This window comes from Eutrigla gurnardus, assembly GCF_963514095.1.
Source record: "Eutrigla gurnardus genome assembly, chromosome: 21".
Taxonomy (NCBI): Eukaryota; Metazoa; Chordata; class Actinopteri; order Perciformes; family Triglidae; genus Eutrigla; species Eutrigla gurnardus.
Window position 1 is genome coordinate 7,189,614 of NC_139932.1, and position 27,904 is coordinate 7,217,517.

At 41.8% G+C, this 27,904-nt stretch overlaps 1 protein-coding gene across 2 annotated transcripts in view; it reads right to left on the reverse strand.

Moving 5' to 3' along the window:
- The window catches only part of btbd11a (BTB (POZ) domain containing 11a), a 149,482-nt gene that overhangs the window by 10,549 nt on the left and 111,029 nt on the right, over nucleotides 1–27,904 (reverse strand). Inside the window, exons 3-8 of one of the 2 annotated variants that reach the window (XM_084039010.1) lie at nucleotides 16,571–16,781; nucleotides 11,653–11,805; nucleotides 9,464–9,629; nucleotides 5,776–5,865; nucleotides 3,078–3,179; nucleotides 2,229–2,322 (exon numbers count right to left, since the gene is read on the reverse strand). In XM_084039010.1, the coding sequence (XP_083895136.1) occupies nucleotides 2,229–2,322; nucleotides 3,078–3,179; nucleotides 5,776–5,865; nucleotides 9,464–9,629; nucleotides 11,653–11,805; nucleotides 16,571–16,781 (816 nt within the window). The remainder of the gene's footprint in view (nucleotides 1–2,228; nucleotides 2,323–3,077; nucleotides 3,180–5,775; nucleotides 5,866–9,463; nucleotides 9,630–11,652; nucleotides 11,806–16,570; nucleotides 16,782–27,904) is intronic. The other variant, XM_084039011.1, reaches the window with a different exon arrangement.

Here is a 27,904-nt window from a genome sequence, read left to right on the forward strand (position 1 = left end):
CTAATTCATGTTTGAGTAATGTGTCGTTGCATGCACAGTGAGGTGTGTATTGATCTTGTATGTGTTACGTTTTTTAATTAATAACACAGTTGTATACATACAGGAAAGTGGCTGAGAGAATTATGGACCTTCATTTTATTGGAAAGCTAAAAGTACACATGAGTCATTTAGTGAGTATTATACCACTAATCTACCCACCAGTTCTCTTGATAATTTACTAAATTAACATCTTTTCAAGCACCAGAGTTTGGCCCCTGAATATATAACCATTCTGTGTAACGAGTACTTTTACTACTATTACTTAAGTCATTTTAAGTAATGCTACAGTTATATAATTCCAGGCTTTTGCTATTGTTGTTTATTTGTTTCATATTTTTTAGTATAAAGCACTTTGTTTGTGCTATAAATAAGGTTATTATTACTTTTATTCAAGTGAAGGAGCTGAATACTTCTTCCAGCTGATGTCGGAGGTGAAGTGGTACTTTAAGTGGCTGTTGAAGTGAACAGCAAAACAAAAACATGAAAATACCTCACGTTGACTGAGATCCACATGATGCCAATTAAATCAAATAACAACAGCAGTGAGATCTGGTCTGCTGAGAGCAAACAGCTCCTAATTAACCCCTGATGCTCTCAGCCAATCAGGAAGAACAGCAACTGCATTTGGGACCACTTTAAATGTGATTTAAACACTTAAAAACACATCTTACTTGACACTGCTCGTTTAAAATCAACCGACATTGCTTTCTCAAGCTTTAATATGCTTGTGCAGTTCATGGAACAGTAAAGTAAAACAGTCGGGGGTCTGAACCTGCCTCAAATTATTACTCAGTTCTAGTCATTCACTACATTTTCTCTGGGCGTGTAGTCTTTATTCCGTTTGAATTATTTATTATGGATTTTAATAGTATTCATTATCCGTGGCTGTGTGTTTTAACTTACTTGTTACCGTGACAACGCGGCTGCCTGCACCTTCCCTGGAGTCATCCTTTGTAACACCGCTGTATTTGACGTTGGATTTAGTTTTGATTCATGTTTTAAAAAACACTTTCATTAGGAGTGTTTAAAAATGCAGCAGTCTGGATATCCCTACTTTGAGTGAATCATTGGGCAAATATGTGAATTATAAAGACAGGAAATAGGTGAAGACAGCTCATTTGTGAGCTTTAGAGCTGTCGGTAGGCATATTGTGTTATCTGTGAACAAAACCAGGTCAGCCGTTGCCTGATTCCGACCTTTATGCTAAGCTAACCAGCTTCTGCTAACTAGCTTTTTTATTTATTTCACCTTTACATAACCAGGAGAGTCTCATTGACATTAAAACTCTCTCTTCAAGAGCGTCCTGGTTAGACAGGCAGCATCACAATTAACGATGTCGCAGAGACACACAAAAAAAAATCCCCCCCATAACAAATTAAAATGAAAACAAAAAACAGATTACAGGACTATGAAACGTCTGTAACATCACAAACATAAGGGAGCAATCAATCAAAACATCTCCAGCCAGATGTTCCTGCCTTCCAGTCATTTAAATGTCATTTAAATGCATCCAGAGAGAACAGCTCCCGAACATTCAGGTACGTTTGTGACTAATTCCTAGCGGAGGGAGCAGCATATTAAACAGCAAACTTGAACAAATCGGACCCGACTGGGTGTTGGAGACACACAAGAGTAACTTCACAGAGTTTTTGAAGGACGTTGATGGAAGCAGATCAATAATAGTCTGAGGAATAACAATATGCCAGTGATGAAGGTAAACCATCCTAACCGAGCACACCAAGAACAATGAAACCATTTAACGGACAGATCTCACATCTGAGTGGTAATTTTCTCAGCTAACTCTCAGAAAAAAAGAAGCAAATGTTCTTTCCCAAATGTCAACCTGTTCATTTTAAAATACACATTTAGTTCTGCTGTGACGGACGATGTTTAAAGCCTATTTTCACAGAATAAAACGACACGCCGTGGCTTCTTTCATACACGGCTGCACAACTACTCAGCAACACAATCATTCAACACCTTTACGGCCTTCTTGAGTCTCAGCTCGTAATTGAAAGTCATGAATTCATTAGGTGATTAAAAGCGGAGTGGGAATGCCTTCTGGTGAGCTGAGACTGAAGCATGTCATGACTAATACCCCTGATGTGCCGTACCGAGAGGAAGAATACCCGGGTCAGGTGTGAACGTCTGGAATGTGAGAGTGAAATGTGCTTGCTGCTTGTGGTTACCTGCAGCGGAGGCCAGCTGGAGCGGGGTCTCCGTGTAGTTCTCCGCCCCATCCTGCAGGGCGCCCTCCACATTCGCTCTGTTATCCAGCAACAACTGTGGTGGGGATGGAGGGGATGGAGGGGAGGGAGGGGGGGACAAAGCAGGAAGGAGAGTAGGGGGGAAGAGAACAGGCGAGGGGGGAGACGGTGTGTTACACTCAGGCTTGGCAACAGGGGAAGCCTCAACCCGCTCATTTAGACAATGTCCTCGCTCTGGACACTAAACACACTCTCACACTTCCTCATTAGCTTCTCAGTGTTGCCGATGACTTGCCAGAGCTGAGAAATGGTTTCTTGCCCTTTCTTTTTCTTTTCCCTGATTGCGGCGCTGCAGATGAATAATTGAGAAAAAATCCTGAGGGCGACGCTGTTCATCAGGCTTTCAGCCGGCGTCAGCCCATACTATAACTACTGCAACGCAATTTATTATATATTAACAAAATGAACAACATTTGGCATCCCTGCGGCTGTGTATCAGGCTGGCTGTGCTCTGTTTAGTTTGCGTCCGGAGGTTTGTCCCTGCCGCTGTCGGACCAGGCCTTAGATCCGGTTCTGGAGGAAACCAGGGGTCTGGGTTCCTCAGCTACACATCGCTTCAGAGCATACATAATTAAAATCAGACTTTGGCTTGACCAAGTCCTCTCCACATCATTACGGCACAGATAGGGTCAAGGAGGACAAATAAAAAGACATATGGCACCAATATTATTACTATTCTTATGACGCACCAGTATAATCATCATCATTATAATCCTCATTTGGGTGCTAAGCTCAAGGGCCACAGGTGAATGGTTACATAAACGTCACTACCTGCACGACAGGCACGTGTCCGTGCAACACGGCGAACGTGAGTGGCGTCCCATGGCGCGTTTCAGGATAAACTGAGGGGTGCTTGTTTACTGTGCTTGGCACCTGGGAAGTCATAGGTGAAGTTCAGGGAGAGAGATATACAGCCATTAACATTCACAGCTCAGGGTGGGAGATGGGGGAGAGGGTGGGTGGGTGGGGGGGGGGGGGGGGGGAGGAAGGAGCGAGAAGCAGTATGCAGGAGGAGAAGTGTGAGCAAAGGAGGGCAGGATGGCAGAAGGAGATTTTCCTCTTGAGTTTCACAGAAAATCTTGAGCAGCTTGACTTCCACGTCTCATCTCCATCATCAGCCCGGGGAGTGCGTTCGCCCGGGCGCGGCTCTCTGACCGCACGCTGCACAGCTCCGTCTCCAAACGGTGTTTGGTTTCAAAGCGCGACGAAACCGGAGAGAGTACACAGCGTTGGCAAAGACTACAAACGCTGTGAAGACGGGGCGGTAACGACTCGTCAACAAAGCAGACTCGCAGGGCTGCAGCCCCGATGGTGTTCTGTTCGTTCCTCAAGTGGCTTTATCGCAGAGTAAATAACAGAAATCATTTCTAAACGTCGCCGGGAGGAGACAGACGCTTAATGTAATGTCACATTTCCTTTGAACTCTGATGCTAAACAACAGCGTGACTGTTGAATTTTTAATCAGTTTATAATAAAAGCAACATAACAAACGGAGACGGCATCAAATACCGTGATGACTCCTGAGTATTTCAGCAAAATGTTTTCAATCAGTGTTATGCAACATGGTTTGTTCACTTGACTTAAAGGCTCAGTTCACCCAAATTACAACCAATGAGATGTGTCTTCTCACTTGATGCATTGTGCAGGGGATTGTGGGGCGGAGAAGCACGTAAACATCATAGTATGGTGGAGATGGTGGAGTGAAGCATGTTGGGAAAAGACAGAAACACACATCTAGCGCTCTGCTCACGGCAACCGTTGCTCTCTGTCACCTTACAAGATCGCTCTAATAAGACAAGACTAGATAGAAGTTATCTGGAGGGAACTTTAGTCATAAAGGTAAATGAAAGAACGTGAACATTATTAGTCTTGGGAAGAAATGAAAGCACCATAAGGCCTGATGGTGTACTACACAACAGTAGTGCTGTGAGTGACGTAGATGTAGATGTAGGTATCCACAGCCGGACCATGCTGCTTTGTTTTCAGTAGTTCAACTAAAGATATTTAGGCCTGAAAAGGTAAAGTAACCTTTACATCAAAAGAAAAAAAAAAAAAAAAGATCCCTGATCACCACAGATCTAGTTTCACCGGGGCATTGTTATGGGGAAAGCGAGCGCTTTTGTGTGTTCAGCTGTTACCGTGGTAACAAGTGGTAGTGACTCAGCGTCTGCTAACCGTGTTAACTGGTGACTTTCAGCCGGACGTGTCCGTGGTTGCTCCTAGTAACTGGTCGGCGTAGATAATGAGCACAGATGAGTAGGTTTTTAACATTGACTGGAGAAAACACCTACATGTTCTATTAGTGTTCTCAACAGCCGCCGTCACTACGGCAACCACAACAAGAGGCAAAAGGACACTATTGTATAGTGTTCTGTTTGTGATGATGACTGAAGGACGTTTATTTTGTGATCATGAGGCGGCCTTATTTAGAGAAACTAATTTCACAATAAGGCCAGAGTTGGTTGATTGAGTAAATGTACTCTGTGACGTTAGCTAGCTAAGCTGGCAAGTTTGAAGTTTGCTGCTACTGTTGGAGAAACGATGTATAACGGGAACAATAAGAACTGAAGTTCTTCCTGATATTGCTGTCGAAAGAAATGCTACATAAAAAGTAAAGGTGTTTCCTACCGGATTCCCTGGATTCGTGCACGGATAAAAGTATTTCAAAATAAAAGCTCTGCATGGCACGCCTCCATTGGAAGAACATGCCAAATATATTTTTCTCGTAATTTGGGTGAAATGGCGCTTTGAACATTTATCAATCGCACTGAACTCCTGGATGATTTATACAGGGAGCACACCTCACTGAATACAGGCACGACACACACCAGCCAACTACGGGCTCACTAACTACGGTGCTGCTGCTCCATGAAGCATTTCTACCCTCCAATATTCTTACTGACGACTAAGATTAAAGCAGGGACAAACACACACACACACACACACACACACAAAATCAGGCTCAGCGATAATAAAAGCTTTGCTGTTACTTTGACTAAGTTCAACACAAGTGCAATGAAGTTCATGCTTCATGTAGAGTCTGCGGAAGCTCGTTACACTCGGTGCACACGCTTACGACAGTCATGCATGATTGATGCCGTGTGAAACAAACTGCTGCTGAACGTCTGCAGCCTGAAATGCAGTGAGGAGACTGCTTGCACCGAGGGACTATCGCAGCATTCTTATTCCATATCATTGTTACTGTGCATGTGATCCTCCTGCATGGCTCATCAGTGCACTCGGTGTAATAAGCTGCCAGGAGAACAGAGAGCATGCCGACAGCAGGTGAGACGATGAAGACAGAGAGGGGGGGGAGGGGGAAGCGTCACAAAGGGGGTTCATCGTTCACAACAAATGTAAATGAACATTTTGGACAGAAAATATACACAGACAAAAACAACAACAACAACACGAATGTGGAATCAATGTGATATTTCTGACGGAGTGATGGTGTCTGGTGAACACTGACCTCGCTGTTGATGTCGGCGCCGGCGTCCAGCAGCATCTGCACCATGGCCTCGTCGCCGCGCACGCAGGCGTACATGAGAGGGGTCATTCCCTGTGGGAGGCAGAGAGGAGGGTCACGGCTTCAGCAGGGACTCTACAGTGGAACCCTCCACACAGGAAAGGTGAACTGTGTTTCTGTCAGGAGGTCGTTTTCAGCCAATCACAACCTCTCGATTTTTATTATGTTCAAAAGCAAACTTTATTAAGCAGCTTCAGATTCAAACAGCACAGTAGGGCCATAAAACTGGGAATATGAATGCCCATACTTGTACTTTGCTTGGGTATTACCATTTCATGCTATAGTACTTATTACTATTTCATACTTGTACTTTTCAGCCAACTACATTTATTTGGAAGCTATACTTCCGAGTTGCCTTACCAATTAACACATGATCATACTATAAAATATTATGCAGTTATAGATGAAAATGAAACAGAATGACTAATATATAATATAAGAAAGGATCTTTCAATTAGGTCTGCACGATATGAGCAAACAATATTGTTGTATATCATGATAGCGATATTACTTGCAATATCCAACAGATATTATTTATATTTATAAAAATAAAAATATTTGCATCAGAAATGGGTGAGGGGTGAGTGGAAGGGTTTGATGAAAGTCATCAAGACATTTGTGCTTATTAGTATGTTCTCCTTCTGTACTGCTTCCAATAAAATATTCTAAAAGTAAATAAACAAACAGATGAACAGAAGTTGCAAATTTCTAAAATACAAGAAATTTGTCCAACATTCTTTTATTGAGCAAATTGATCACAGAATCAGAGACAGAAAACAAGAAAACAAGAATGATGGTTACGTTTTAAAGTGCAGTTTTCTACTGATATCTGTTTCTACTAGCTCAAAAGAGTCCCCGAGTACATTTCACAGTCAATGATAAATTATATAGATAGTGAGTGACCTGTCAATCACAATGTAGCCCCGCCCTAAAGCATCCCCTGCTTTATGGTCTATTTGACTCTAAATGGACCATAATGTTCTAAATGAACATCATGCTGGATTGAAGAAGACTTGAAACTAGAGATTGAGACCATAAACTCATGTTTACTGAGTTAATAAATCAAGTGAGAAGTAGGGTCATTTTCTCTATGATCTTCTATAGTCTGACTTCTTTTTGCAACCAAAGACATCGCCCCCTGATGGCCAGTAGAGAGAATGCAACGTTTAAGGCACCTTTCAGAACCGGAGGTTGCTGCCTGGTGCAAACATGAGAATTATCTAACGTCTGGCAATACTGATATGAATAGAAAGATGGAGGGACAAATCACCGAAATATATTTGTATTATTACATTTGTGGACATGACTTCAACAATACACTATATGTTAATAACAAATTCCTTGCTTGCTCTTTTCTGAGGATTCAACACTTAATTCATGAAGCGTTTTGACTCATTATTACACCAACAAACACCCAGGATTCTTTGGTCATTTCTCTTTGTAACTTTACCTTGTTTAATATTTCAGTGCTATCGGCTTAGTTGAGCGTTAGCAGTTCTATAAGGAGCTCCGGCACAGCTGTGCTCCTTAATTCTAAAGGAAAAGTCACTTATTCTCCAAGGCTTTTCTTTCTGTAACTTTTTTAAGGTCTCCTCCAAAGAGCCATATATGTTCACTGCTGGTTACTTATCATCGCCCGGACTAATGATGGCACTTAAATATACTCAGTTTCCATAAGTAACATACAACTCAGTGGCCATTTCCTCTCCATCAATCAGAGACATTTACAGGCGTTTCTTTGAGGGTCTAATTTTCAAGACATAATCATAGCCGCCTCAGAATAACCCCGTCTTTCCAGCGACAGCGGCAGCGATGGAGGGCTGTGAAACTCCGAACATAACACCTTATATCTCTACAGGCGATCATATGCACAGAGAACTCTCTTGGGCCTGACACGCCCACACACATTATGGGTGAAGCCTCGTCTAAGTGTTAGGCAAAGAAAGAAAATGTACTTTATATTGAAAGGAGGCGGTGAGTTCTTCCCATTTGTTCGACTATCTAGCCTGAAACAAAGCACTCTTAAAAGTGGACGAGCTTCCATAAAACAGCCATCAATCATACATCTGATCCGGGCCAGATGCTGGCCTTTTACGACTCGCTCTTAACACCTTAAACACTTTATGTGGAAGTCAGATATCCCTTTGTGCTCATTCGTTTTTTAAGTATTTCCTGGACACCAAGCGATAGACAGCGACCACCACGATGCGTTCAAATGCCTCTGGGCTGTGGTGGCGGACTGCAGCTAGTAGTTTATTACTCCTGTAAAGGTGTCTGGTGCCCTGCAGCATGTTATGGGCTTCACAAGTAAATAAAGAGCCTCAGCTTGTTATTTATGTGAGGAGTGAGGCAGAAAAGTGTCACTCAGTACGTATTTGTTATATTCATAAGGACCTGTAAGTACCCAAAACTATTTCAGGTGCTGTGCCATCCTGACTAAATGTGGAATGAATCATCCTGTCAGCAGCTGTGGATAACAAGAAACCTGTACATTTTCTAAAATATACCTTCATTTTACAAACAAAAATGGAAAAAAGGGTGCTTTGAAAGAACACAACTTCTGAAGTTCCACTATAGTAAAGTATGTGAGTGGAGACCTGCCAAGCAGAGCTTTCTGAACCAGGAAAATCAGATTGCACTATTAGGTTCCACTTAGCAGGCGAGGAATAACCCATTTTTCTATTGACTGGGGAAGGTAGAGGCTCCCTCGTGACATTAACACTCGGATTCAGTAAGATATCGACCCGATGGTGAAACCACACTCATCAAAGCTCGGTACGGTGAAGTGTTGCAGTATCAGGTACAAATGGACCATTAGATCATTCCTTTCTTCCTCAATTGTCGGGGTGAAAAAGGTGGGTTGAAACAATCGACCTTAAAAAGACACAAACTATTGGGCGACATCAAGCGGTGTAAGAAAATTCTCAAACACTATATTTCTTATAGTTCAAAAATATATACAGTCTGTATATATATACTGTATGTGTGTGTGTACCTCTACCTGTAACATTGTCTTATATATTTAAATTTAAAATTTGTCTTAAATTGTCTACCCAAAGATTCTCGCAAATCTTCCTTTTTTTTAGGATTTACTTGGATTTATAGAGTTGGAGCGTTGGATGTTACAGCGACTGTGATAAATGCAAATGCCAAGTAGTTAACTTTGTTTTGACCAAGAGTTAATGCGTATGGATTTCCTGAAAATTAGATTTGATCACATTGCTAACAAAACTGCCAAACTGTACTCGCAAAAGTCACAACATATTGAATCATTTGACAGTTTGACTGAACAACAACTAAAGAATAAGTGTGATATTTGTGTGGGGTGACAAATATTACAGTACATTTTCAGATGGTGCCAATATCTGTCATACTTGTATAACGTATTTGTATTTCTATGAACGTCCTTACACCCAGACACAAAGAAAACAACATTTTCTTGTAAATAAAGGGAATTTCGAGACTTTTAATTCCACACACTGCATGACTCATAGGGAGCATCCTGAACTAGTGTGAAGTCGGACGGACTGCCCGGTTAGACTTGGTGGGGATCCACCGTGCTTACCGATCCACTGTTCCTGTGTAGGCGTGTGACGTTAATGCTGCACATACATGTAGGAGTGTGTGTTACCTGTTCACTCATGCTGTTAATGCCGTCGGGCCCCAGCAGGTTCACCGCCTGCTTGACGAGGTCCGTCCGTCCACAGTTGAGCATCCTGAAGCCGAGGTCCTGCAGGAACTTGGCCTCCGTGGAGGCGGCGTCCAGCTTCCTGGCGGCGCAGAAGCAATCCTCCGCTCTGCGGGTGCAAACAGCAGATCCATTACTGTGATTAAGCTGGTGCTTATCTCAGAAATGGATTTTGCCATCTGTGGATAAACATCTCCATTGCACACTGAAGGAACTTAAACACAAACTGGGACTTTGTAAGGAAGAATTGTTTGCGTTTTTCGTTGCTTGCGTCTGGTTCTGTCGTTTTCTTTTCCTAAAGCAGCTTTTCTCCAGGAAAGACTTTTTGCCATGACTCATTATTACTCACTCATGTTCCCCATAAATCCTCTTAATCCGAGCTGCGAGCAGCTGTCACAGCTGACGTTTCCACGAGGTCACGGAGGAGCCGTTTCGTGATATTTGTCTAATGCTACGTGACAATTATAGCTGACATATGTAAAGAGATGTTAATTGGCAGTTCACACCTCACAGTGTTTCATTTATTATCGCTGTGCATGTATCGGAGATGTGATACACCTCTTAACCTGCTGACACCACGACAACATTGCAGGCCGGGCTGCCATGTGACAGGTATTTGTGCACGGCTTCGTGCCTGCTGGGTTTGTTTGTGAAGGAGGGGGGAAACTTTAGTGAGACGGATGCAAGCAGAGAGAAGATCTATCCTCAAGTCACCAAGATTGGATGCTGCTGTCCATTAAAAGAGACAAACACACTTGATTTATTAACTATTAGCTTAGACTTTGCAGTTTAACAAACTGTGCTTTGAGCTCAATGCTAGCATCAGCATGCTCACACACAATGACACGGCTAACATACTCATATTTATTAGATATGATGCTGATCATCTGAGCTCATCATGCTAACATTTGCTAATGTTTTGCAGCTATTTGGTCACCAAAACATTGGACATATTGACATTTTAAACCCACAAACTTCAGTCTGCTGGTCTGAAATATAAAGAAGACATCGGAGTCCGGGTGGTTTGACTGGCTAAAGATAAATCTGATTGGTCCGTTTCTCGCCTCAAATAAAATGATGTTACTGCTGACTAAACCACTATGTAATTCTAACCTCGAATACAGGGTCAGGCTTAATGATGGCACTTTAACACTTTGACCCTGGAGCAGCACTAATTAACACCCTTGCATCATTCCTGGAAGCCACACCGCCTTTGACACTTTCATCTTGTGTGTATCAAGAATCACTTTAAACTAAATTGTTTTATGAGCACAGAAGATTTTAATGAGCACTGCTAATTCCTTGTTTAGTGTAATTTGTCTCTTGCTTCTTTCTTCTCTTTTATTTCATTTTTATTTTATGGTTTTTTTTTCAAGTTTTTCCTGCCTTTGGAAAAAGTTTGTTTGTGCTTTTATGTGAAACTTTGATGCTGCCGTCTTGGCCAGGACTCCCTTGAAAAGAGAAATATCCTGGTTTTATGAAGGTAATTTAAACAAAGAGTCATTAAATATCAGAATGCCCCATGTCCTGCCATCGTACTGATATAGGGAGCGTGTATAGTGGCTGTGACTGATGATACAAGACCACATCAAAGAGCCACAACAGAAAGTAGGAACATAACACGTATAAGCCTCAAGGGGAATGTGGACTCTTTCTCTGTTACTATGGCAGAATGGATACCCTTCATTATTATCATCATTAGTAACTTTATTGTTGCTGATTTATTGATTTCCATTGTTTTTTTGTGGTTTGATTGTTTGATTTTTGCTTTTTTGTTGCCCCCTCTTGCCTTTGATTTTTAATTACAAATTTTCTTACTTGCTACCTTGGTAGTCGTCGCTATTAGGGGTTCCAAATAAATAAATAAAAATAAGAATTGCTTCCAGTCCAACTGAGGGCTTTATAGATTTATAGGTACAGAATATGACTATTTTGGGGGAGAATTTATTGAGGATTTGAACAGATTTGTCCACAGCTCGACATTTTGAATGCCCTGAGAGATTTCTGAGTTATGCTACTGGTTTACGGCCAAAAGTTTATGGTTAAAACTGCCAGAAGCAAGAAGGACTCACTCCTCCTTCATTCAGGTTAAACTGACTACATAAGACTATGTCACAGCATCACATCCTTACTTTATTTGTCGGGGTTCACAGTCCACGCCGGGGAGCAGCAGCCTGGCGGCCTGCCTCACGTCGTCGCTGTCCACAGAGAAGCTTCGTCGGTGCTCAGTGTGGGCGACCGCCACCCGGATCCACTCCATCAGCGGAGGCAGTACCAGGAACGGCCTGCAGGAGGAAACAGGTTTGTTTTGCTCAAATGAAATGCAAATTCAACACGTCCTCAGTAAGTGGTGACTTAGCATTAGTATTACCACAGAGGGTACAGTTATTTCTCAGGTTAAGTTTAGGAATTGGTCCTGTTTGGGTTAAAAGTACATTCAATACATAATTGAAGTAGCCTATGCTACGCATGTGATGTAAGTTAAGTAAAGTAAATAATGAAGTAAGTTAACTTACAAGTTAAAATAAGTCAATGTTTCCAACTTTTGATTAGATTCATCCACCGACTTCATCCTTTGCTCCTGTCATAATTACTACGGCCACTAGAGGCAGCCCTGCACATGCAAAACTGAAGCTACATGGATACGTGGAGCGCTTTAACACAATGGGCCACTGTTGAACTATTTCATGAGTTGGAACTGAAAACCACCCGTAAATCAAATCTCATTTGTTTAAACATAAAGTAATGACACATAAAAAGGGATTTTCCACAAGCAAAAGGATATAAATAATATTAAAATAACATACCAATGTAATGTTCGAACCTATTAGGTACAAAGGGATTTCAGAAATTGAAAAATAACGAACTTGAAGGACCTGAAAGCTTATTATTTTCAGTTTCTCTCCATGATTGACTGGATCCCACATGAACACACTAGTTAATACACTTAATACAGGGTTGTTTCACATGAGAGGGTTTTCTCTCTGCTCTTTTCTCTGGGTTGAAGTGGATGGAAAAAGGAGAAATACCAGTGAGGATTTGACAACTTTTGAATCAGAATCTGATGACAGTTGGTGGCTTTTGGCCCAGAGTTTTTGGATGTTGAAGTCTTTGTGTTAGATACGTAAGATTATTTTCATCACTATGGATTTAATGTTATAATTTGAGTGTTCGGGAGCTTAAACCTAAGAGAACAAAAATAACACAGTTACATTTACAGATGTAGAGACACAGAGTCTAGCCATATATTATGAATAATGTGACCTTTATATGTTGAAATGAATTAATGTCATCTTACTGTCTAAAACACACTGTTGCTCTATTCACCTTTCACATATAATCAGTCAATAGAGACTCCGGTCCAACACTGACAGCATAGAAACTTTTCTAGTTAAAGATTCTCTCACAGAACAAAATCACAAAATCAATATTCTGAATTTATAACTCTGTGGTTCAGAACAGAAAGAGACACAGATGTTGCAACCTCCCTAAACGCAGTTATTACCTCCTTTCATCAAAATCAGTCCTGAGTCTTGGCTGGCTGACATGTTCATATTTCATCATTTATTTCCAGGACGTGTGTGTGTGTGTGTGTGTGTGTGTGTGTGTGTGTGTGTGTGTGTGTGTGTGTGTGTGTGTGTGTGTGTGTGTCTAATCACATAACCTGTAAATAACCTAATCTCTCTCTCTGTCTCCGTCTATAAACCCATAAACTCTCTTATATTGTTCTGTCTGTTATTTGTCTTTTGCCCCCACAATGCAACAGGAGCATCATTTAGGTCAGTCATTCATCAGACCTTTTACCTCTTGACACGACTTTACAAGCAGAATGAGCTGCTGCTCTTAACAAAACAAGATTTACATAAGAAACACTTATAAATAAATAAATATAAATTTAACATGATTCTAACTTCTCGTTTTCTAAAAAAACAAATCAATAATACACACGACAAATGATTTGAAGGGTACAAACTCTTGTCTGATTTTGCCAACTGAAATGACAATTAATTGTTCACAGCTGTAACTATAGCCGTCTAGCTAACTAAGCTAACGTTAGCAGCCAACATGTTGTGTGTAGTACAGTATTTTAAAACACAACGGCTCATAAAAAAGGTCATATATGATTCTACGTCATAAAAAACCTTCATAAATCACATCCTGCAGTTGTTTGTTGTGCTTTCATAATGTTAATATAAAACCAAATAAATGTTTAATTAATACATATTGATATCGATCAAACATATGAATTTACTTTATCATCCGTATTCTAGTTCCATTATAAAATATGCTCCGTATCATAAACCTAAATGACAAACTTTATTGTTTTCCTGGACCTGATGGAGTTCATGCATCTTAATTATTATGAGGAGTCCAGTGTGCCAGTTAATCCCCCTCATTCATAATAATGATCCTCTCCAGCTCATAAAAAGTGCTCTGTATTAGTGAACCAAGGACAAACAGAACAACCCTGTATATTTAAGGCTTACAGGGGATTCTACAGTCCCCGTCCCTTAAAGCAGACCATCAGGAGAAATCACTGGCTTCCCATTAGGAGGAGAGTCATGATGGCATAGTCCGCCAGCATTTTTATGAACTATTCAGGATACTTTCAGCAACAAACGACTTATTCTCCAAGACACATAAATTGTGGTAGAGCGGGGAATAATTCTGATTTAGCAGATCCAAGTTAAGATGATAATGAGATGGATTTTCATTTAAGGCTTTTAAAACCATGAAGCAGTCTCAGATGCACAATGGAACACCTTAAAACATTAAATCGACTGGGATAATCTCATGTTATAGTCATTTAAATTCTATTATGAATCCATCAGTTAAGGCCCCCCGTCGAGCTTCATTCCCTCATGACCCTCCGGCAACCTTAATGTCTCCAAAAATGCTCCAAACAAGCACATAGTCAGCTGAGAGCAACCATTGGGGACTGGTATGTTTACCATATGCAGCTGCCTGGTCCTTCTGTTATCTGGCTCCAAGCACATGTTTAATCAAAGCAGCAGCTTTTAGATATTGACACAATGTGTTTGACTAGTCTTTTTCTGTGTGTGAATAAATGTCCAACTCCACAACCAAAGCTAAATGTCTTTACACCTCAAGTCTGGAAGAATTTGAACTCTGACAAGGCTTTTTTCCCCTTAAATCAAGGTCCCTGCTGCTGTTTAGCAGTTGCTGACTAATGTGATGATTCAGACCTCCTCCCTTTTCTCAAAGCTCTGGCTCTAACTGATGTTTGCTTCCCCCTGACAGACTAGCGTTCTGGCTTTGCAGAGGGAGGCCCGGTCTGGAATGAAAACAGTGAGGGTAATGTTATCCATCGATCCCGACGGCAGGCCTGCAGCGACAAGCAACACCCAGCGCTGCCTGCTCGGAAGCCGACGTCTGGGCCAGAAATACTGAATATATCATGAACCATAATCTGCTGCAGCTCTGCTACTATTTTAAATCCATCTAGATTATTCACTCCTCGTATTATCTTCAAGACATTGGAGCATCAGGTAAAATATTAAAAAGTTATTTCAGCTTACAAAAAGGTTTATCCGAGGCTTGACAAAAACAACACATGAAGATGATTTTATCCCATTTAGTCTCCCTTCCTCTCATCCCGCTGTGTTATTCAGGCCCTTTCTACTCGTCTTCAACCTTTCAGCAGAATGCTAAATGGAGAATCTTCCCTCCGGGGGACCCGACAGCCTGCTGACGTGTCACTCTGCCTGACATTCCTGATGCTCCCCGGGGTCGTCAGGATGGAGTTTTATCTCCTCAGAGCGGAGGAAGGATGTTGGAAAATCTGTCCATCCGTCCATCCAATGCAATCCCCCTGGTTCCCATCAATCTGATCAATGCCTCGGCAAGTGTCAGCGCTGACCAGCCCACGCAGCATCTTAAGGGAAAACTTGAGCAAGAAAGTAGGAACGTCTGCGCTAACCTTTTAGACCAGTTAAAATGATGCTAGCTCTGGTGAGAGACTTAGAGGCAATATGGTTGAAAGGATTATGCGTCCGCTGATCAAGACAGAGAGCTTTTAAAGTGTGTGATGTGTGCCAGAAAGGTGAGTGATGGACGTTTGGGGGATTGGATTTGAACTTACCCACACATTTCTCAGAGATAGAAATCACCTTACTGCTTGATGTACAGCTTGATGAGTGGAGGCAAAGGGCCACATATCATACTGCACAAGCTGATTGACAAAATGTAACGACGAAGAATTCATTATTTTCAAAATGGCCCTTCAGGACGCCGGAGTGTTTGCCGAGGCGTGTGCCATGCGAGCTTCTCCAAACGCAGCCAAGAAGAGGCTGCTGTCTATTAATCCTGGAGTTGTTTAAAAGAGTTCAGGGGTCAAAGAGCCAAACGCTCCCATCAGTAACACGGATTTATGATTTATTTTATGCCACTTACCCGCATTTACCATTTGGATTGACATCTTGTTGGATGAGTGAAGGTCAATTTGTTAAGATTCAACATTATTGACTATGAATAAACGTCGTAAGTAGTAATCTCATTTTGGGGAGGAGGACCCTCCGTTCAGGGGTTGTGTCCTTTGTCTCCATCTCCTGAGGTTTAACTCAACCAATGAGATTATCCCTGAGTGACGCTATGAGATACATCAACAATAAAATTAGGAGACGGATTATTCAATCTGATAGATTTCTGAGTTGCTTTGTTGAGTCTAAAGTTCTCCTCATCTTAACCCCACCATTTCTCACTTATTTATATTCAGTGTGATTATTTCCTCATGATGCAGCTGTTCACCCTCACAGTTAAGTAATAATGTCCTGCCCATCTGTATAAGCAGAGAGATATTAGAGAGATGGTTGAGCACGACTGAAGGGAAAATAATCCAAACATTTTCCTCCCCCGACACTGCGGTTAACAAAAACGTTACCTCAGTTCTGGTACCAATCTGAGACCACCTCATTTATTTGGACTCGGATTCGAATTCTTGGGCCACAGAAAGAGAGTTCATATTACCTTTACTTTTTTTGGACTAAACCAAACAAGCAGCATGAGTTCCCGGGTCATCGCCGGACTCACCTCTCAGTCTGTAAGGTGACTTTGGAGGGCTCGACGTTGGGGTTCTCCCACTCCATCTGCGGGCAGTGCATGAAGTAACACAGGGTGTAGAGGGCCTCGGGCTCCCAGTGCACTGTGGTGTTGGTGGCCTTCTGGTGGACCGGAGTCCCGTTGCTGGGGTTCTTGATGTGCAGGGGCTGGAGGTGGTGCATGGCCCGGGACACCAGATCACCTGGAGGAACATTTGTATGCATCAGGACGGAGCAGGGAACGATGACAGAAATAGAAACTCTCTAAAGATAAGAATAACACCGTGAATTTCACTGCTAAGGAAAGATGTAGTCATTATCACAAAGTCCCACACACTTCGCACAGTGCACAACCCCTTTTATTCACCACTCCTTTGTCACGCGAGTACTCCCTCCTTCATTCAGACCCTCTTTGACTCACCGTACGTTTAGTCCTACACACATGCCCACTCAGTCCTTGCTGAGTGGGAAATTGCTGCCTTGAAATTAAATCTTACGCACATCGTGCCTCTCTCAGCGAATCACACAGGACAGAGAGCTCTTTTTATCTGCACCTCTTATTTTTATCCCAGTTTTTGTGACGTGACCACCGACAGGGACGTTGTGCCAGTGGGCATGTTCATATTTGTGGACTTGTTGTCACTAGAAACGAGGCTGCTGGCTGGAATAGCACAAACAGATGCATTAGAGGATAATTCAGATTAATGACATGGGTCTTATTTGTGTTGCTGGCCAAACATGAGTTTACGTCCAGTTTTAGTTGAAACAGAAGCCGAAGCAGCGTTAGCAAGGGAGCAATAAAGTTCCTATTTCTGACACCGTTCAAAGAAATATGTTGATTTAAGGAATAGTTCATCATCTTGGGAAATACACTCATTCCATTCTAGCAGATAATTAGATGAGAAGGTCGATACTACTTAGCACAAAGACTGGAAACACAGGCAGCTACCAGTTTAAAACGTGAGCTTTGCTGGTGCTGGTAGGCGGATTTTGTTACCTTTAGATGGAGCCACGCTAACCGTTTCCCCCTGTTTCCAGTCTTTGTGCTAAGCTAAGCTAACCTTCTCCTGGCCCCAACTTAATATCTAATACACACGTATGAGAGTGGATTCAATCTGATCAGGTCTGGAGTCTGAGGCACGTTCCCAAATGTTTTTAAAACCGATAAGAATGATATGATGTGAATAATAACAAGATCCGAACTGCAATAAGCTGGAAGGATCTTTTGTAGGGACAAACATATTTTCACACAGACTTGATTAAAGGATAAAGTTATGAATGCCATGTCTCCTCTTACATGAAACAAGTGGTTTTCTTATTCATTTTTTAAAGTCCTGAAGACTCACACATAAAAAAACCCCCTTATAACGGTCTTTAAAAACCACAGAAGATTAAGTGAACCAGCAGAGAGAACATTTCCTGGTATCTTCCTTATTCAATGAGGGCCGGTGCTTTGGTATGATGCTGTTTGAAGCCGTGTCTGTCGGCAGGAAACAAATGAAAGTCAGGAGAAATTGTACAATTCCTCGAGCTTTGAACACCAGAGGAGGTATGAATTTCAGAGTCCGAGATTCCAACGAGGCAGATACTCAGCACTGACATATAGTCACGATTCTCCGATGCAGGCTGTTTGCTTTATGATTTATCGATGATGTCATTAGTGATGCATTTAGGAATAACAATATTGCTCTGATGGAGAAATACTGCAGTGTGAGCCTGCAGGATCGATTTCTCAGAAAAAGCTAACACCCCCATTGATCTGATTATTAAGTTGTTTTTTTGAAACGCTGGAGGTTTGAGGCTGACGGGAAAACACGATCGACAGCAAACACGGCAGCAGCCTGAATCCTGTGACTTCACGCGTTCTCTTCCTGGATCCGCGATGAGCAAAAAACCGGAATAAAACAATACGTGTGAAAGTCTGGCGCTCCGAGCTGCAGTTCAACAGTAAACACGCCGCAGCCCAACGCACACATCCTCCCTCTGATCTCCTTTGATTGTTTGTTCCGCAAATACCCAGTGTGAGGAAAGTTGGCCCGTCTTTAAAACCTCATTGCGTAGACAGGATGACACGGTGAGCGTGCGCTCCGAGGTTCGCCATCTGTCAGACTAAAGGCCCCTGACAGAGTTCACAGGCAGTCAGACGTAAACAGAGCGGCACGCTCCCAGCTCAGTTTGCTCTCCGGCTCCAGGGAGCCTCATAGGCAGTTATCTAGGAAGAATTAAATACATCAATAATTCACGGAAAACAAGGGGAATCATGTCCTGTTTCTAAAGCATACAGTGATTAAAGACGAGTGGCAAGATCAGGCTTCCATCCCTGCCAAATGACACATTAGGCAAGCGATGAGGGAAGACCACCTAGTGTATTTAGCCAGATTGGGGGGTGTGTTGACCAACGGCATCACGGTAAGATATTACAACATCTAGCATTTCTCTGTTTGTACGATCTTGATTCCTTTCCACACCTCCTCTCTTTGTATCTCAGCCCCGCCCACTTCAGTGGTGGAGTGGAGGAAGCTATGGATGTGACCTAGTTGTCATTGATTGTGAGGGACTGACGTAGTTTGGTTGAGGTCACAGTAAAGGTCCACCTTAAGGCCCTGAAAATATACGATCTCAATCAGCTTCTTACTTTAACTGACTGACGGTTTCAGTTACTTTACATTATGAATTGATGTGTTTCATTTTTCTGACATGGTGAATCACATATTTATGTGCACTCATCAGAGTTTGGCAACACGTTGCATGTGATGACAGTTGGAGGATTGTTTGTCAAACAATTGTGATCAGAGCACATCCACACGGTCCTGATGGAGCAGCTTAGCGGAGCTTTGGAGCGCTAAACACGTAACAAATAAAATCCAATGTTAAATACTTTAACTCTGATTGTTGCTCACTTAGTTGAACATTGAAGTTGAACAATGAACATTTAATCTTATGGAGAAATGAAGGCTTTAATTACATAAATGAATGCATCGTGTTTTTTAGACCTTGACCTTAATTTTCACAACGATGGTGAAGAAGTGGAAACATGTCATCTTGGGCATTTTCACTATTTTGTAATAAAAAATGTAATGAATTGATAATTAAACGCAACAACCATTACTTGCAGCCCCCCCCTCGCACACCTCGATGCTCAGCCTGTTTGTAACTGGGTAACTGAAGCCTGAAACATCGTTCAGGCAGATTCATTCAGCACAGAAAACCGTTCCTCTCCAGCTACTCTGGAAGTCCCCGTGCTACTCAGCGTGACTATGAATATTAAGAGGAAGTGAAACATCGCTAAATATTAAGGACGTAAAGCAAACGGCACTGAAATATGCAGTAACGCTACACACCCGACCGCTCAGTGGGAAACAACAGAACCTAACCACAAAGCAAAGACAAACGCTAACTCCGACTGACGACGCTCCCCCCCGTGGTTCCCGGAGCGTGCTGAGCAAAAACACAACTCTGTAATAACACCACGTCCATAAATAAAAGACATCGAGTTTGTTAACACAACAAACAGCCACCATCCGAATGGTTAAACCGCTGCAGTCCCTCTGAGCCAAAAGCCAGCGTCGGGCTGATAATCAGGCTTTCTTTGCCGTTATTAATTGTTCTTGTGACTTTGGTTCTGTCAGCAGGACAACATTTGCTCCCGTCTCCTGTGCTGTAATTATCTAAGCGACACTCCTATGGGGTTCATGCCTCATCTCATTTGAATTAATCATAGAGGACAGCTTAGTGTCTTCCTTTTCTCCCAGCCAAGTCTCTTGGAAGGACTCATTAAAGAGCACAACTTTGCTTCAGTCCCTGAGAAGAAATGGTGAAACAGCAGCAGCAGAGCAAAGCTTTAATGAGATGTCAACCCTGTAAATTCGGTCATACAAACCCCGTTGCTACTTTGTCTTTCTCCACTGCGTATGTTTACTCATGTTAGTTCAGGGTTGAATGATTTCGTGGGGCTAATACTTTTTAAGCATCTCGTTTCACCTCTGAAGCCACAAAAGAAGATTTTAACAGAAGAGCCTCAGCGAGGCTTTCCTAAGGTACGACGGTGCTGTGAGCTAAAAACTAAAAGGCTCATAGGGACCCCTTTAACACGCTGATGTTAAGCAGCTATAATGGTGTAATCATCGATATCGTTCACTCTCTTAGTGCAGAGTTAATTGCTAATTTGCACTAAACACAAAGTACAGCCGAAGATGTTTTTTTTACAGGTACTTGATTGTAAACCGAAACACAATCCGACCGGATGATGCCGCCAGATGAAAAGTCAAGTTACCGGAATTCACTCTGAGGAGGATGAATGTGTGAAACAAATTTAATGGCAATCCATCCGACAGCTGTCTAGATAGTTCATTAAAAAATGCAAATTGTCAACCTCATAGAGGTAGAATTCATCCTGTACCGGTGTGAAATATGGTAATTATTGAACAGTGTGTTTACTTTGATGCAGAGTGATACTCTTGCAATATATCAGCAAAAAAAGTAGCCAAAAGGATTTTTAAAACTAAACAATAATTTGCTTTATAAATGTATTAAACGTGTTATATTTTTGCTGTATAGAGCACATTAAAGCCAATATTACCACAAAAAATGCACCGATTCTGAAGGTTTTACTTTCTCGTCTGTTAGTCGTCACTTATCTGTAAAATTCACATCAGGGATAATAATTCTACATTATATATTAGTATCTCACCAATTTGTTGTATTTGTGCATATATTTAGTGGTTTTCTTCCATATTTATCCTAATTCATTTGGTGCCCGATGTGTGAGGAAGCAGTGGAAATTATTAAAAGGGAGTTCTGGGTATAAAATCCGGAGACTCATCTCCTGCAGCTAACTCAGCATGGAGGCTGTTCTGGGACGGGAGAAGCCTGAATCCATCAAAAGAGCAAAATGTTTCATGAGATGAGATATGGCAGCATTTAGTATTAGACTTAGAATTTGATCACTGACTTTCAGTGGAACATTCTAACACAACTTCACTTCTGGAGTTAACTCCACCAGAGCTTCACGATGATCCACACAAGTCCCGTCAGAGCCGTTGAAGTGTTTTTCAAGCATATTGCCCCCGATAATCAGAACACAAGCCTGTAATCTTAGCAGATAAAGTGAGGTGAGCCAACTTCCTATCAAATGTGACCTGAGATTATCACTGGTGTGCTCCTTAATGGACGACTGAGATGGAAGATCCCCCCGGACGTCCTCTGACACACTATCGTGGCCTCCGGCTCCCTGGGGGCCCGACCGAGGACATTTAATCATCCCATGGTAATACGAGCGACTCAGAGCTCAGCCTTTGGGGCACATTAGTAATTCCATGGCAACTATTAATCACAGTCAATTACAGGACATGTCATCGTCAACACAGAACTAGCAGATACTTTTACCAGCGCTGCTCAAGTGGAAATTAATCACCAGTAGACATATTTAATATGGGACATATGAAGGGAGGTTAGTGATCAGTTAAGTGCTTGAATGGACAAGGATAGATACGTGCTATAGTAATACTACATATGTGTGTATATGTGCTGCAGCTTGGTGGTTTAATAATCCAAAGTCACACTTGTATATTACCCTGGCCAGGATGCCATCAGAGGCTCAGTGACCATCTGGAGCTCTGGGAGTTTACCCGCTGGGCCAGTCGACCCGTGAGCCGGCAATGAGCCAAACAGCAATGAAACAAAAGGGTAAAATCATCTCCAAATGTTATTTTTATAGGGGAAACATGATCCGTGGAGGGGAGAGAGGGAGGGTTGGTCATGAGCGGACTGCTGATCCATCTTCTATTTGGTCTTTTTATACACTGAACTCATAATAATGTGACACACCGCTGGCGTTCTGAATGAATCCCAGCAACATGGAAAAGCAGCAGGACATAATCCTCAAAGGTGGGAAAAAAAGACACAAAAGTGCCATAAATGCTCCAGAATGATTGGTTCAGTGTGAAGCACCAGACGTCAATGCAGCACCGGTGATGTTCCAGTCATTGTGCAGCCTTGAGTGGCTCCTGGACATCGAATATAATGCTTCCATAGTAAATACAGAAATATCAACAGACAGAGAGGAGCTTTTCATAATAAAGATGGAAATGCATTAAATCATGTTACTATTTGAAAACACAAGTGATTATTAATAATAATCAAATATGTGACTAGATGTCAAAGGGACCAATAATAGAGACAACAAAGATATAGAATTAATCTCTGCAGCTCTACAGAGCTTTTTTGGCCTCCTATAGCAAATATTTTTCTTAACATTTACATGTGGATCACATTTATTCGAAACAGTCTCATAACTCTCCACAACCCCATTTCCAGAAGCAGCAGGTAACTGTTTTCAGTAAAAAAATAAAAAATAAAAAATAAATAATTTTTTCTTGGGAGTTGGTGGAGATCAAAACCGAGCTAAAAGCCAAGTGAATAATCCACTTATTCATGTTCAGAAACGTCACCTCAAATAAATGCTAATGTTGCTAATGTCTTCTGCATGTTAGCCACGACGACTTTATCAGGTGAAAAGTACATTCAAGATTTTATGTGTCACATATTCCTAAATATGTGCAGTGAAATGCATTGGTGGCATAATCTTGTGGATGGACGTGTGAGATGAGAACAATAAAAATGCCTTTAAAGTTTAGCTGCCATGCAGATACTGTAACTTTACTGATGAACTAATTAAAACTTAGTTAACGCCACAAAATAGTGTATCTCTGGAGGCAGGCGCTTTAACGGGAACACTTGAAGGCAACAGCAGCATGATACCATCTGTTTTACCCCGGGATCCTTCAACAGAACAGTAGGGCACAGAAAAATGCATTTAAATATTTAGTTTTGAACTACAAATCATCTAGAAACATTGTTATTTATTTCAGATCTCATATTTTGGTTTGAGCATCAGGGTCAGCCAGGGTCAAACATCCAGAGTTGTCCCTTTACCCCCCGTCCTATCTGGACGATTTGACTCCATTTGTGCAATGAAGGTCCCATGATGCAAGACGCTGCAAATATTCAGAAATCCCCGTTTAGGAAAGTCAAGTGCTCGTCTCTGCACTGTTTCTGTATCATATCTGATGCTACTGGTGCTGCAGAATCCATCAGGACTGCTTCTTTCTGGCTATTCCAGCATCTGACAGACCTGTCTGCACCTGCCAACTCACACTTTTGACCAAAAGCCATAAAACAAACACAGGAAATGCTCAGTGCATAGAGAAAAGGCAGCGAAGGCTCATTTGTAAAAGTCCCAGATATCCCCCAGACGCGTCTGTTCGTTAACAACTATTGAAACTGTGGAAAATAATACGAGGCCCTTCTTGAATGAGAATGAATTCTCTCAGTGAAAAGAGGCTTCTGAGCTTCATCTCGCATCGTCCTCTTGTCTTAGTTCTCCCAAGATATTTCCAGTCTGGAGATGGACCGGGAGATTATACAAAGTGTCTCTCTCGTTCTATTGTCATCGTCTTTCATGCGAATCGCAGGAGGGGACTTCTAAATGCATGCCACTTTATTCTGTCTAATTGCTCTTTTAGGGACTTTAATGGCACTTCTGTGAAGATCTGCAGAAGGACTAATGCTGACTGCTGCAGTCTACACTATATAACCCTCCTATGTGCATCAAATGTGCTAGAATAGTATTCTTTTTTTTAGCAGGTTTTGTGATGTCATGCTCATCACCTAACATTGGATAGAAGACAACCCAAAGCATAGCGGAGGCTGATGGGAACGCAATCCATCCAGTAGTCGTTGAGATATATCAGTCTGGACCAACAGACGCTAAAAACTATGAATGTCATAATAGTGCTAGAAGAAATGTCAGGGGGTCATCAAAGTCATTAGGACACTTAATTAGGGAATAACGGATATCTGTATCTCATTTCAGGGCAATCCATCCAATAGTTGTGGAGATAAATGAGCCTCAAGGTTAAATAATCAACAGCAAGGATAGACCATTTAACATAAAGATAAATAAGAGAAGGTTTGTTGATGAAGCTCACACTTAAATAACTAGATTGTTTCAGGGACATTAATCATTGTAACCTTTTGGAGATCTAACAAACTAAATGTATAACTCCTTCACCCTGTCCTTAGATATTTTGTCTGTTATTCTAAATTATGTAAATATGCGCAACATAATCACGGATGGTCAAAACACCCTCAATCAGTCCTATTCATCGAATGTTTACAGATAAATCCAATTTAAAACCGGAAGGAAAAGAAATTCTGCAAACCCGACATTTTGCTACAATAAATCCTCAATTTTCTCACAAACTGACAAAAATAATGCATAACTGATAACGTTGTGACTGAAATCCGACTGCAAATTAAAACAGTATGACACACAGGAAGTTATTTAGAAAGTGAGAAATATACAAAAATCTATAATATTGTAATTCATTGCCATGCATGTAGATCAGAGTAATCTCAGTCAGCGTCTCCTACTCTCCTCTTACACCGAGCACAGTACCGGAGTGATACTGGGTTACTATGGTTACGTGTACGCTCTCTCTCTCTGTCGCTGAGAAACTTCCTGTCAACAAACTATTCTTGATGGTTTTCATAATCTAGTGTAGGTGGGGGAGAATAGCAGGACATTGGTTTTAAATTACAATATTTGTTCAGTATTCCTCATAGTTGGTGCCCAGGGTGAGGAGCACAGATCTACATTATCTCATGTTTTGAAGAAAAAATATGTAATAAACACAATTAAGCAAAGAAACACCAGCTATTAAGCCTTTTTATGAAGCTTCCTGTCATCAAAACACTGCTGCAAACATCTGCCTGTATTTGCCTCCATACAGCTGCCCTGTCTTTTCTTTTTCCTTGTTTCCCAGAAACGGTGAGAACTGCAGATCAGCCTGTTCAATTCGCCGCCTTATTACCCCAAAACCTCCATTAGCCTTCTGGGCTCTCTCCAAAACACTCAATTAGTGAGCCTGCATTATCTCCCAGCAGCACTGCTGTGGAGTCTGTGGCGTCACGCCCCGGTCTTATTGCAGCAGGACGGAGTGGATGTTTAACTTGGATGGCTCAGTGGCTGGAGTCACAAACAGTGGAGGAGCTGAGAGAGGTATCATCAGCTCTCACATGTCACTATTACAATCATTATTAATGAAGAACATCTGCCCGTGGGTGTTCTACCTCTCCAGAGAGGTGTCGCACACTTGAACGCTCACAAATGCGCAGTCGTAAACGCACACATCGGCTTCACCGGAGCTGTGATTCAACGGCATCGACTCACGGCTGCGTGACAACATCGCAAACAGAGTCATCACAGGTTCATCTCCAGTAATAACACGTTGTGATTAACCGAGGAGCCGTTCCTGTCGTCGAGGAGCGGACCTCTCCACAACACGACAAGAAGCTGTTTGGGTCATTCTTTAAGTGAGCGTTTGGCTCGCCCATCACTTCCTCTATGCGCTGCTGCCGGCCAAGTCGCCATGTGATGCATTCTCAGTTGGCAAGTGAACCGCTGAGCTCGTTATCCAGCGTCCTCGTTCTTCCTTTGTGTTTTTTATTTACATCTGCCTTCAGAAATGTTGACAAAGACAGACCCAAGGTGAATAGCAAACACAAGTATGTTGTTTAGTGTCCTTGGAAGTATTTTTTTATAAATAGCCAAAGACGAAGTAAACAGAGGATCGTATTTATAGCCAATAAAGTCAATGCCATGACATGAGTGGACACATCAAAAGTACAGAGAAAAGAGGAAAAGAAACTAATAGAAAGCAACAGAAACGGAGTGAGTTAATGGCTTTTATATAACTAACTGATGTTAGCTTCAGCAGCTGTAAGCAATGTTCACCACTGTGTGGACATGCTAACATGTGAATAAACACTTAATGTATGTCGTAGTTACAGCCATCTCTAAGCAGCTAGCATGGCTTTAAATGGACAAACATTGGTTGGAAAGTGCAATTATACTTTTGATTCAACAGCATGTACTTTGTTTTGGATTCTCTTTGGAAAGTTTGGAATCCCATCTAGAAGTAAAGAAAAAAGTTTATAATAGGTGTTGAACAGGTTGACGGATAATCGTTTTAAAACAAAGCCGTGCATTCTGGGAAGTCAACATCCTCAAATAACAGTTACTTTAAAAATGTTACAGAGCTTCCTCTCGTTTGATTATTTTATTGTTTTAATGGCGTTCAAACAATTATAGTTCAGCGTCAAACTCATTGTGAGAACATTTGTCAAAGTATAATCACTGGAACGCTGTTGAAACTACCATTATACACATCCTCCAGCTCTCAAATCTATATTAGAAACTGACTGATCGTTCCATAAGTAGAGCCATTTCACTCACTTTCTGTGGCGCGGCACTACATGTGGTTTGTATCGACTTTTCTTGTGTTGTTAAAATTGTGTGACATTAAGTCTGTTTTTATTAAGCATAGAATTCCTTTCTTGTCATTGCACAAATGATAATGACATTTAAGTGACGATTCTGCCGGTGCATTCACACATAATGTTCATAACAATCAAGAATAAAAAATACACAAACAAACATGAATACATGACTTGTATCAAAGGTATTATTACTTTAACATCAGACAGGTTTCTATCCATTCAGTGTCCAACAAAATCTTTATCTATTCATTTATCCATGCCTGGTTCTTGTCTGCTGGGACTGACTGGCAATGCACTAAAGGTTCATTCAATACAAGCAGCCCTTAAGAGAAGAAGTCATTCCCTATCAGAGGAAATATAGTATATTTGATGAAAGAAGTAGTTGTGTTTGTCATCCTTGTTCTCAGAATGATAATGACTTCGTTTGACCTTGAAATCACAGACATGATGCGTACGAAGACAAGAGGATGCAAACTGAGCAAGAGTCCGAGTGATTTAGCCGAGAAAATGTGGTCTTGCATCTTCCTGATGGAGAACACTGGAGTCATTCCTCCAACGGCCCTTTAATCGCTATTCTAATCTTTGCGGCGCCGAGCTGCGATGAGTGAGTGGGATCCTGTGGCAGGTGTCGAGGGACATTAAACCATTATACAACAATGAATCCAGCCTTGTGTTATTACTGCAGCAGGCGGCGACGGCCTACAAGATTTTCCAGCATGCGAGATGAAGAGGTGTGCGTGTCGGGAGGATTGTGGGGGGGGGGGGGGCAGTGCTGCACCCGCCGTTCTCCTAAAGGTGCTGGGAGACAGATAAGGAAAATGTCCGCACCCCGTTACACCAACTGAATGAGCCAGTTGCATCTTTATAGCCAAGTCAACACTTTTTTTAAAAGATTCTTTAAACCACGTGAGTGGCACCGCCGACCTCTGAGGGAGAAAGAAGACACATAAATGACAGCAGCAACCTTTCGCAGCATGGCGAGGCC